We start from the raw sequence: 12,897 nt of genomic DNA, 5'->3' as shown, positions 1-12,897 counted from the left end.
GAAATATCTGTGGATGGGGAGATTTCCTAATACACATCTCTGTTATGAAAAGAACAGGTTCAGGGAATAACACACAGAAAATCGATATCTGTGACTTGGAAAATCAATCCAAGGTAGATCTCAGGTGTTGGACTAATCCAACAAAACCACATGGATATAAGAGGGTTTGGGTTTGTTTGAATATTTTTTAAAGGGAAAAAAAAAGAAAAGGAGAAAAGAAGAAGAGCATCTCCAACTCCAAAGTACAATCGATTGTTAAAGGAGTTTTCGTTTTTCAGTGTATGAAACTCACTCAGATTTCATGAATAATTTTTACCTTGCGAGAACTCGGAGTTTTTCTTGATGTTTTCTTCCCAGGGAGAGAAAGATCAAATGAAAATTTCAAACTGGAATTAAAATCCACACCTTGTGTAGAAAAAAACCACAATTACATCATGTACATCTGTAGCGAAGGAGATGGTTCAGACAGAAACTAATAAGTCACAAAGAAAAATGTTTATGAAAATAATTAGTTACCTCATACCAATAGCAAACTGACAAAATAAAGGGTATTTATCCCAAACAATACTAATACCAATTAGCACACATCACAAGGTCATAAAGGCCATAAAGTAAAAAGTAATCAGAAAAAAACTCAGAACGTCCAATAAGTGAACACAGTAATCAAAACTTATCAAATTCCCTGAAGCCTGAGCAGATGATAAAAGCAAAAACAGTAAAAGCAAATAAACTACAAAAAGGAACATCACCTACTCATATCAGCCCTTCCAGACACAGGAAGACTCAGAAGAAGTGAGGACTTGCCAGTGGTCCTGCTTAGAGACTGCCACTGGGAGGAAGGGAACACAGATATGAAGCCAGATGGGAGAGGGACACCAGCTTCTGTTGCAAGAGTGACTTTACTCTGGCACTTGGGCTCTGACACAGCCTGTTGTACCACTTCTGTACATCTCACTACACTTCATGGCTCATCACAGGATAGATTTACTCTGTCCCCTCCCTAAGACTGGTTTAAAAATTAGAACCACATTTCTCAGATAGGCTTCAAATCCAGGGCAAAGATAAAAGAAAAAAAGGGGGGGGGGGGGCGATGCAGAAGTATAAGAAAGAAAGAGGACAAAAGTGATGTGCTCAGAATTGGTTTGGTTTCAGTCCACACCATAAAACCCATCCATCTCAAAGCTCTTCCGATGGAGCCCAGCATGTGCCTTTGACACTGCACATCATGCCAGCAGGCCTGCAGCATTTTGATGTTTGGTATCAAACAGAGGCCTTATTAAAAAGCTTTCTTGTCAGGATCTATCCAAAGAGGAGCCTTTTGTCTTTCCCCTCTTGCTGGCTATGCTCATTCCAACACACCTGATCATCTCTTTCAGGAAGAGGATTAATGGAGGATACCTATGCTTTGCAGGTGACTGAGTGCCTTTGCTGGAAAAATGTGCATCCCATAAAGGCATGAAATAAGTCCAGCTGAGTGATGATGGTCTCACAACATCCCACAGGGGTGGCCACCCATTTACCCCACCCTTTAATTCAATAATTTGTCTTTAACCCTTTCCTGTTTCTAGAAAGCTGGAAAAACTGAGTTAGGTAAAGAGGACAGTGCTCTAGTTTAAAGACTCAGAGCTTTTTTCCTGATTGAGGAAAGGGCTTCAGAAGGCAGTGTGGACTAGAGAAGGTGACATCAGCCTGGGAAGACAAAATCTGGGATTTATTTGCTGCACTGGCCTGCATCTTGAGTAGCTTAATTCCTCTCACTGCACCTAGCTTCATTCCCATTCCTTCACTAGCTTGGCTATTTACATTAGTCATTCCCTGAACTGAAGCTGCTTTTACAGTTGTATGACACCTGCTAAAATTCACCATAACCAATATTTGTTAATTCATCATAAAAGTTTTGTGTTAAAACACAAATGTTCCATTACTTTTATGTAGTCAGATCACCTAATTCAATATTCCCACATAACTTAGCATGCTCCTGGTTTAAAATGTATGGACACTACTTTGGAATCTCTTTTAATTCTGTCTAATACATACAGGGTTGCCAAGGATGAAGGTTTTAATGTCATCATTTAAAGCTAACATGGTGCCACATCCCATTATCAAAATTAGGGCAGAATATTCAGTGATCTCAGTTGAATGAGAATCTGTACCTTTATGGGCATTAATTATTCCACAATTGGGATTTAGGGAAGATACCCTCAAGGAATCAAAGGGAGTTAAGCTCCAGCTCATTTCTGTTCATGAGATTTGAGCTCTTCATTTCTCCAAGCTCTTTTGCAAACATCACTCTAACTTTATGTCAGTTCCAGCTCAAGACAGCCACAGAGAACAGGCGTGCTAATAAATTTATAAATCTTGACCTTTTTTCCCTGTAGTACTTAATTCACCAGTTTCCAGCCCAGCAGTATGCTAGGAAAGCAGAACTGGAGGTATGCACTACTTATGGCTCTTTTTTCACCAAGTAGGATGTGAAAATACTTAAGAAGCAACCGGCCCCATTCTTCACCCAAGTGTGAGAAGTTTGACACAAAAATTGGAAAGATAATAAATCATCATATATATATTTAAGACTATACAACAACTCTGTAACCACCAGCAAGGTTCAGCTGGTTTCTCAAAACCATCCTGAGCCCTACTCTTCCCGTCTCAAAGCAAAATTATAGCCAAAGATACCATAAACTCAAAATATTTTACCATGTCTAGGTGAAAATAATGGTGATTTTGATCTGGGTGGATTTTCTGGCCGAGGAGCCACCAGCTGGACGGGTCGCACGTGTTTATCCAACAGCTTCTTGAAGCAGGACTGCCGATTTTCAAACATGCTCCGAACGTTCTCAAGCTTGACCTGCACCGACTGGATCTGGCACTGCAGAGAGTGAAGAAGACTCTTGTGATCAAATAAACACCATTATTTTGCACTTTGACTCAAACCAGACAATTATAAAGGTGACAACACCTCGTCACAGTCCAACCTTGCTTTTTACTTGTGTAAGGAACTAGAGGGGTTGCTTACCTTCAACTCAGATGTTAAGACTGACTCGAAATCGTAATGTAGGGCTTGGGGGTCATAGTTTAAGTAGGCTGAAGAGCTTTCAAGAAATCTTTCTATGTCCTGGAGAGCTTTCTGAGCGCCTTCTTTAGACTGGCACTTATCCATTTGCTGGTTGGCAAGCAGGTAGGCACCTTCGTCACAGCACTGCAGAGCCTGGTAACAGCACAGGGCAAGCACAGGGAGCCAGACCGTCAGCAGCACCCCTACTACAGCAAGGTTCCCATGAGGAATGTCATTTACTGGATCTATATTTTCAACGTGGAGCTAACTAGCACTCCTAAAGACCTCAGCAGTTACTGTGGTTTGATTAGAAAGTAGAAAGACCACATTTTTTCTGGAGGGTGATTGCAGTCCTCAACATACCCAGCCAAGTTATGCTCCCACTTGTACCTGGATAAAACCAGTGGTATAACAGACACAGAAGCACTATTCAGTGCATAGTTGAACCAAATGATAAGCAGATCTTTATTTATCTGGCTCAGAAAGCTGAAGTGGGCACTGTGGAGTTTACAACAAGACCAGCAGATTTCTTGAGATAAATAAAAGCCTGGCTCTGTGCAGACCTCAACTGAGAGGAATGATCAAAAGTAATTGCATTCATGTTTTTAAAAATAATAAAGATTTTAAATTGCAGTCTAAAGTTCAACATTTGACATGCACAGGCAACGGGTGAATGCCAGGCTGGGGTTCAATTGGCACTCACACACTGTGGTGTGCACAGGTGGGCGAGGATGCTCCAGCCAAGAACAACAGAGAATCTCCAATGCTGTGAACAGGAAGAGAGACCATGGAGAGCAGTACCATGTTGTGCTCCAGCAAAGCCCACAGGCTAGACCCCTGACACCAACTAGGACTGCAAGGAGCCCAGGAGAGGCTACTGCTGCACAGGTCAGAGGCTGTCAAGGAACTGTCTGTCCCCACAGACCAGTGCAACACTGAAGTGGAGCACACAGAGAGAAAAAACAGTTCCCCGAAGTTCTCCAGTTCCCCGAAACAGTGAAAGGGAACAGGGTCAAACTTCACTGTTTCTCTTAATGGCCTCAAGCATATTACAGCCATGTGCCTTCTGGCCTAATTACCGTGAATTTCCCTAAATGAATATTTGATGCTGATTAAGATATCAAGGAGTGTTGGAACCGCATGACTCCACTTCCACGCTAGCACACAGCAGCTGTGCCTATCTATCAATCTGTCACTTTATTTTACACCGAGCTATGTTCATTCTTAATAAATCACTCAGAAAAAAAGGGCTGGAGTTTATCTGAAAGCATTACCTCTACTTCACTGGGTACAAAAACCTCCAAAGTCAATTAATACATGGATGCAGCATGAAAGCACAACCAAGAGCAGCAGCTGAACTTTGGTGTTCTGAATTGCCCTCCAGAGATACCCACATCCTTCTGCTGACTTCCCAGCACAAGTAGATTTCTGTTTGCTAACTTCCCCACCTAAGTGAGGGGTGCGGCACTCCTCCAGCCTTTAGGGAACACTTTTCTACCATTAACTGAAGCAAACCTGCAAATTTCAGGTGCTTCCAGCTAAGAGGTAGAGAGGATAACTCCAAGGAGAAGCTAATTATCTGCTTCTCAGAGCACTGTGTCTCTGAACTCTACCTGCTGAAGCCGGGTATGAAGATCCAAGGTCTTCTGCAGTCGCATCTGCTTCCTTTTGATCTCATCAGACAAGACATCAGAATGGTGCCGCAGCTCATTGCATTGCTGGCAGATTAAGTTGAGTGCATAGTGATGATTTGCTGCTAGCTGGTGTCCATGCAGTATCACCACCTGAGCCTTCCCTATCAGATCCTTCAGTGAAAGGAAGAGAATGGATTGCACACTTACTGAAATAATGTCAAAATATCTACATATAACAACATGCACTTTCTCGTTTTACCACATTCAGGCACACATGGAGATAAAGGCCATTAGGAGTAGACAGAATGGGTCAGTTACGCAGGATAAAAGGGCACCCATCCTCTCAGGAAAAAAAAACCTTTGTTATCCATAAAGAGGATGAAGAAGAAAACAGATTTCTCCAAACTAGCAATGCTGTGAGTGCCTGCTGTCTCCAGGAACCATGCCCTGAATAAAATGCAGCTGATGCCCAGTTTAGGCACACTATGCTCACAAGCATCAAAGAGAATTGGAGCAGTTCAGGGTGAAAACAAACCAGGCCCTTTGTAGCAGATCTTGATGCACACACTATCTTTTCTGTACACCTTGGTCAGTGTAATGGTTATGGTTTCTCCAGGGCTGGTTTTCTGCTGAGACTGCTTTCCTGCTGCACCCTGCCTGACTGACCTTTTGTTTCTCCTCCCTCTCTTCACAAATACTTCTTCCAAATGGACAAGAAGCTTTAGACCTTTCCCTAAGACTCTTATTTGCTCATTTTCTATGTCCAGATCCCTCAGGATTTCTCTGCCCCATGTGCCAAGCACATCCCTTTGCAAAAGTCACATCCTCAGTTGGGATCCTGTGAATCATCACTCTTCTTTCCCCTACATCTCTTAGTCTTCACCCATATGTTAAGTCAGAGACATGTCAGGATAGCAAGTTCTTTTTGCCTCTCCATGTGCCTGGTAACAAGTCTCTATTAGCACAGCTAAAGCACTTAAAATACGAATCATTTTTCTTCCAGCTCATTAAATCCCACGCCTCCCCCATGTTCAGACATTTATCTGTTCTGGATTTTCATGGTGGCTCAGCAATTTATTTTAACTATGATAATTAAATACCCTGTTTCTGGCTTTCAGAGTGATCACAGCACCGCTGCACAGAGCAAAGACGTGAAATCGATCCTTCCATACGGCCACTTGCCAACAAATTACACCAGAACCAGGTAACTTCAGGAAACACCTCCTACCACAAACACAGAATGTGGCTCTTGTGTTTCATTAGTGCCTCTTTCTGTGTAAGATTATCTCACCTGAGCCATACCATCGAAATGATCCAAGTCCTTGAGCCTCTGCTTCACTTGGGCAACACTGTCCCCAGTGTCGGGGAGCTCCGCTTGCTGACCCATTAAAAATTCAATGGCATTCTTGACCTAGACACAAAGAAGAAGACTGCTGCAAAGGGATACAAAGCACAGGCAGAAAATCATTCTGAGACCAAAATTAATCACACTTTAGCTAAGATTGCTAAATCCAATAATAAAACTAATGTCCAAGAACTAATTTCTAAATTCAGAGATGCTTCTATCAGCAAAATCCATGTGACTGCAGGGTAGGGATACCTAAATTAGCTCTAAATGAGGAAGCACAGTGGTCTCCCCAAGCTAGCTAGCCCTGCCAGAGTCAAGGAAAAGCAGTATAAATTAAATACTCCCAAAATAAAAAGCACAAAACTTCTCTCCCCTCCATTTCATCTCCAACTCTCCCTTCTGCCAGTGGAAGTGCATCTGCTCATACCTCTTGAAAACTTTGCTCAAACTTCCACAGCTGCAAATATTGTTCCATTTTTAACTGGTGTTTTTCCCAGAAGCCATCAAAAGCAGTCTCCATCTCACGCAGCTGACCAAGTAACCTTGAGCACAGAAAAAGGACAATATTGGAACAATTTGTAAACAGAGGACAAGCAGAGATGGACAAGCTGTAGAGATCACCTTTTCATGTCTTCTGGACCCAAGGTCTCAGAAGAAGACATGTATATATGACTTGAAAAGATATCAGAGCGAATTTTAATGAAATCATCACTGCAGATGACAGCACCTGTGTGAACCAATTGTTGCTATCTCCATTTATCTGAGTAATACCTGTGAGCCTGGCACTGAAGAACCCCACATTTGCTCCACAGCCTCATTGTAACAGTGGGGATAAAAATCAGAGCAGGTCCAAAACAACTGATAGAAGTCAAACAGCAACTTAACGGCCTTGGAACAAAATTCTGGTATCTTTGTCTTTGGTAGATGACCTAAACAACACATCTACACCTAAATAACTTGAATGTTTCCACTGAAAAATCAGGGAAATAAGAAACACAGTGCACTTACCGATTCACAGTCTCCCAGTCTCCAGGCCTCTCATGGTGCTGGTCCTGACTGCATTCCCCAGTGTCAGGCTCTTCAAAACTGCTCAAAAGCAAGTTTCCCTCTTTTGTGACTGCTGTAATATCTTCCTGTATAACACAAAACATTTCTGATTCAGACTACTTATTTTGAGGTAAGGATAATTTTGTGTTTCTCCTGCCTTAGTTTCCCTGTGTGAAATGAAGCACCAATATCCATCAGACCAAAGGACTCCCAGAAGATGTTTTAGTTCCTTTAACATGGAATTAGCCCCTGGAGCTGCAGGAGGCCACAAAATTATTTGAGAGGCAGGAGGACAGCACTGCCATGGCTCTCTCCTGATGAGCAGGTGGGGGTTGTATGAGACATCTATCCACAAGTTCAAGTCTTCAAGCAAGTAGGCTGGGCTTCTCCATCGAGGTCATGACAGCAGGTTGTAGAAAGAGCACCCCACTGTGGGACAAAGACTGAGACCACATGGCATCATCACTTACTACAACCTCTACATACAAAATCAACACTTCCAATGTAACACCCACTCGTAGACAATTTAAACCCTTGGTGTGTTCATTAGCATCAGCTGAGGTGCTTTGTGCTTTGCTGGGCTCAGCCCCAAAGCAAACAGGTGTGTTTAGTCAATTATTTTCAGGAAAAAGACACCAAACACAGAGATAAGAAAGAGGGAGAAAATGCATATAGATGATGAACAGAGTCAGAAGAGGCCCTGAAGGAGGGACCTGTGTATGGCCCCACTGGACAGGCAGGTACCGGAGGAGTAAGAACCCATCCTAAGAGATAGTCAAGTCTCCATTGCAAAAGAAACAACAGCAAAATGACTTCAGGGAGAAGATACAGAAAACTCAGACTTGCTTAAATGTCTGCCTGCCCCTGATAACTCATAGCAACCTAAACATAACAGCATCTTCAGTGCAGCAGCCCAGGAAAACGACACAGCTGCAGGAGCGTCTCCTCTACCACATGCAGTCAGCTGCCGGTTTGCAACCCTATCACTAAAACGTCCTGGAAGATGACTGCAAGGCAAAAACCCTATCTCCTTTTGATACTACCATATCCAGGAGACTCAGAAGGGAAGAGGAATTATGCAGCATGCTTTAGTCTGCAGGTGGCTGTTATTTCATCCTCTTACATCTCAGTCTCCAGAGCCCTGCATTCCTCTTTTGATTCAAAGCTGTTCATTATCCACAAGGCAAAGTAGCCTGACTGTCAAACAGGTGTTAACTTGACTTTTTCCTGTTCAGTATATCAAAGAGGTTAATTTCTTAGTTACTTTGTTTAATTAGTTTCTGTCATTTTTTTATTGTGCCTGCAATCAGCTTCTGTTCAGTATCACAGCTACATAAATTATTCTGATCAACTCATTATTTGAATTCAGCAATCAGCTGTACCAATCCTGGGGTTGTCATGAGAGAGATTAGGATCCAGTGTCTTGCTGTCACCACAATCTGTGCACAGTTTCTCATCTGCTTTCATCTTTCATGGTCTTAGAAGGAACATAAGAAAAAAGCCAACAGATCTCATCTCATTTCAGTCAAAAGCCAACGGGTGGTTTTGATATTTGAAATTAATAGATGAGGAATTAAAAGCAAGAGATGCCTTGTACTTAGTGATGCTGTGCTTTATATGCAAATGAAAACACATTACATGTTTTATTTCTCCACAGGGGCAAGTGGGTATTACTGGCTGGTTTATACACAGAAATACATCATGTAGTTGATATTTGCCCCCTGCACTTTGGCTACAAAGTCCTCAGCATGAAACTTAAGTCAGTAAGTCATACTGCAATAGATGAAGCTGCTGTTTCATACTACTCTCTTCATTTTCAAAGAAGAAATAAAGGCCCATTGGCAGTATCTATAATGATACTTCCTATATGTGCACACATACATTTATGCCTACACACAGAACACTTTGGATGTCATTTTCAGTATTTCTTACAGACAGATTTCTGGGAACTCGCTGTCAGGTGAATGACAAATGATTATTAATGAAAACAGATATACTTCTTTGACTTTGGTAAATAAAACCTGTCAGAAAGCAAAAGACCTCATTCTTCAGCCACACAGAATGACTATTAACACAGGAATCATTTCTGAAGTGAGGGTTTGGGAACACACCCATACTGCTCCCTGAAAGATGCAGGAGCACCAAAGACAACAGCTTGATAAAGCAGCAGCTAGTTGCACTAAAGCTTCCACTGACTTCTTTAATAATATTAATAACAATCAAAAATAGTTGAAAAAAAATTAAAATATTAATGAAACAAATGTTGTTCAGGCAAAAGATGAAGGCTCACATGAAGACAGGGATTGCGTTGTGAATGTCTGTACCATGTGCTCACACAAAATCTTCATCTTGGATGCTCTCCAGCACAGTTCCCTTAAGTCCCCTCAGAGAACCTGCATCAGGCAGAGGGACCTGGGGACAAACCATCCCTCCAGACCTGCTGATGAGCTTTGTGTGCAGCTTTTTCCAGCCACAAGGGTGAAGCAGAGGGGATCCCAACTGAGGGCATGAACATGCAGGTGACAAAGCCTCCCACCACCCTCCTGGCAGCGAGGTGTGCTGAGCGCATGGGAGGAGCAGGCTACAGACACCGACTGCTGCAGCCAGCAAGGAGGCGGCAGCTGAGACAGTTTGCTGGATGCTGGCAGGGTAACTTGCTCAAGTGGATGGCAAATGTATGGGCAACACACAGAAATAGTCATGCTGTGTTCTGTTTTGTCTGTCAACACATACACATGCATGGGAGGGAAGGAGGAGTGTGCAAAACAAACAGGCAAAACAAACAGGCAAACACCAGAAATCCCATCTTGCTGTGCAAACAGCAGAGCTGCTGGTGAGACACACCTTGAGCTGGTAGTACTTCTCCGTGCGCAGGGCCAGGATGCGCTCGATGGAATACATGTCGTCGGGCAGCTCGGTCTCTGCCAGCTCCATGCCAAAGGACTGTAACATCTGTGCAATTTCCTTCACGGTTAGTGCAAAACTCTCTATGGCCTGGTGGGAGACGATAATTGCAATCAGCCTGGGATTCAGGGTATTCCTACAGCTCATTAAGAGTGTGTGAAGAGCCAAGGCTGAGATGTGCAAGGGAGCCCAACAACTTGCCCGGAGAGAGGTGGGCGGGATGTCCATGGCAGACAGAGTGGACATCCCATGCTTGGCCAGGTGGCTTGCAGTGCAGACTCAATCTGCCATAGGATTGTATTGGGCAGAGATACTTCATGCTTTGCTTTCTGCTGTTCTTGTACACTGAGATTGTTCCTACCACATATTGGAGATCTACAGCAGAAGCCATCCCAAGATCCATCTCACATATTCCTGTAATTCCTCTTCTATTATCCTTCTCCTCTGATTAACTCACACAAGCAACCATCACCAGACAGTGGGGTTTTGGAGTTGTATTTGGCTTCCTGGTGATGGATGTTTCCATTTTTGCAAGCCCAAATGGTGGGTTTACAGGCAGTCTGGCACCACAACCACCTCATCTGCAGATTCACCATGAGGACAAGGGATGGAGCTAAGCAGGGTGCCAGAGACAAACTGGAGAGAGTGGGGTGGAAATAAGTGCTGTTGGTAGCTCCCCAGCAGTTCCCTGCCAGCCAGTGGGAGCTCTGGACAGCAGATGGCTCCCACACCACTGGACAAGGTGGGGGTCTCACACCTGGCTTGGCGCTCCAGCTCCAATTTTGAGAACAGGGTAATCATAGAATCATGGAACCATTTAGGTTGGAAAATAAACTCAAATGTAACTGATTGCAGTTATATATTTCTTTTAAAAGCATTTATTTTCCATGGAAATTTCAGGAAATGTTTCATGGCCACTCTACAAGGGAATTTTGAGAGAAGTTTTTCAGATGGCACATCTACCGTGGGCAGCTATGGTGTAGAAACTATGTTTTTCTTACATTAAAATGTTTTGTCATTCATTTTGTCATTTTTGTCTCCAAGTGTGAGAGTCATGCCATTATCACTTTAACACATCTTGAAAAAGAACAAAACTAAAAGCAAAAAATCTTCAAAAATCATTAATTTGGCAGTGCATTAGTGTGAACTGTCAAAAAGTTCATGGCACAAGCAATAGCTTGACTTATTCCAGCTACAGTCTTGTGCTTTTGTCTTCATACTGAGCTCCACACCTGCTGGTGTGAATGATGTTGCAGGACAAGGAGAACTGGGATGTCTGGTACATTTTCCATTAATGCTTTAGTTTGTTGGCAAGGTAATTGGGAATCCAAGCTGCCATTCATCTGGGAGGCAACATCCCAGGGAAAACCAAGAGTGTGCAGGAAGCATAGAAATATATGGCAAGGAACAGCTCAAGGAATTAAATGCCTGATTCCTGGCAATATTGAAGGAAAATTCTTGCAAGGAAAGGAAAAAAAAAATAAAAGGCAATTTTCTGAATCCTCTGCATTTGGTCTGTATGAAGAATGCAGTTTCATTGCCCCAGTTCCCAAACACTGTTCTGATATTAATCACATGAAGCAACCATTATGAAAAAAGAAAAAGCCTATTTTGTATCTAATAAAGATTTATGAAGACAGGTCGTCCGGGAGCAGTTTCAAAAGGAGCCTGAGGGATTTAATCATCCAGTTCCCTAGTAAACCCATCCAGTTCTTAATGCCACTTGGCTCCCTTGCATATCTCATCCAGCAGTTATAGCTGGTTTCAGGGGTTACTCTCAGCTCCCCACTGCTCACTGCCTTACTGAAAACCTTTCTCAGTCACTCCCAAGCACCAAGAGCCCGGTGCCCAGCCCCAGTACGTACAGTCCTGAAGATGACCCACTCGCTGTGGCAGTACTCCAGGGTGCCCCCAAACTCCGGGGTCAGTTGCTGCTCATCAATGTACGTCAGCAGGTCGCTCACCGAGCTCAGCATAACAACCTGCAGACAAGGCAACTCCGTTAGCTGGGTGATCATTGCTTCTACCCAGGTCACAGAGACTAAGCCTACCGATCTTTTATGCATCTAAAAATTGGGGTTGCTCTAAATATTGTTCTAGAGCATGGCTTTCTTCTTATGTTTATGGCTCAACACGGCTTTTATTTGTTGTACTTGACCACTTCTGTAAGCCAGCCCTGATCTCCCAGGTGCTTTCTTCCTTAATGCAAAGCACAGTGAGATGCTGCAGTATCTGACTGCAGAACAGAGCTGAAAGCAAAACTGATGCAGGTTTAAGCAAGGGATGACCAGAAAACTGCAAAAAAATACATACATTTTAATAAGTTATGGAACATTGACCAGTTTCACATAAATATATACTCATGAGTTTTTGTGTGTCTAGATCTGCAATGGGATATGTCAGGAATTTACGAAACTGCAAATGACAAACATTTTAGAGAGAAAAATGTAAAGTTTGTGAAAATCATACTATTTCCTAAAGGAAAACATTGATTTCTTTTGTGTTTGTAATTGCATCAACCTTAGATTCTATAAATTTACTTTTCTTCTCTTAATTATTCTCATTAAATCCTATAATCAAGGTGATTTGAGAACTCTGGAAATTTTGACTTGAGAATATAAAACCATTTCAGCTGCTATTTTAGAAACAAATACCAAAATAATGTTGGTATGGAGTCTACACTGAGATGAAAATGGGTGGAATTCATAGCAAAAGCTTCAGTAGACCTGTCTTTTGACTTTTCAGATGTTAAGCAAATTCCTGAGTATGGATTTATCCTCCCCAAAAGCATGCAACCTATACGGGGGATGAGGACAAGCTGAGAAACTCATCACCCACTACCACGGGCACACTCTGTGGAGAGCAAACTGTGCTCAAGAGAGCTGGAAAATGCTACAGGAGAGACTTGG

The 12,897-nt window shown here is 42.7% G+C and overlaps 1 protein-coding gene across 2 annotated transcripts in view; it reads right to left on the bottom strand.

The window, feature by feature from the left end:
* The window catches only part of MCF2 (MCF.2 cell line derived transforming sequence), a 59,266-nt gene that overhangs the window by 20,215 nt on the left and 26,154 nt on the right, over positions 1-12,897 (bottom strand). For both annotated transcript variants that reach the window (XM_027742745.2, XM_039382401.1), the window contains 9 exons: positions 11,854-11,970; positions 9,929-10,078; positions 7,046-7,170; positions 6,465-6,579; positions 5,981-6,100; positions 4,669-4,860; positions 3,017-3,208; positions 2,698-2,869; positions 317-405 (listed from right to left, as the gene is read on the bottom strand). In XM_027742745.2, coding sequence (XP_027598546.1) covers positions 317-405; positions 2,698-2,869; positions 3,017-3,208; positions 4,669-4,860; positions 5,981-6,100; positions 6,465-6,579; positions 7,046-7,170; positions 9,929-10,078; positions 11,854-11,970 — 1,272 coding nt within the window. The remainder of the gene's footprint in view (positions 1-316; positions 406-2,697; positions 2,870-3,016; positions 3,209-4,668; positions 4,861-5,980; positions 6,101-6,464; positions 6,580-7,045; positions 7,171-9,928; positions 10,079-11,853; positions 11,971-12,897) is intronic.

This window comes from Pipra filicauda, unplaced genomic scaffold (assembly GCF_003945595.2).
Source record: "Pipra filicauda isolate LSUMZ 115617 unplaced genomic scaffold, ASM394559v2 scaffold268_size1050017_pilon, whole genome shotgun sequence".
Classification (NCBI taxonomy): domain Eukaryota; kingdom Metazoa; phylum Chordata; class Aves; order Passeriformes; family Pipridae; genus Pipra; species Pipra filicauda.
The sequence above is the reverse complement of the archived record's forward strand: the minus strand, read 5'-3'. Positions and strand labels throughout refer to the sequence as shown.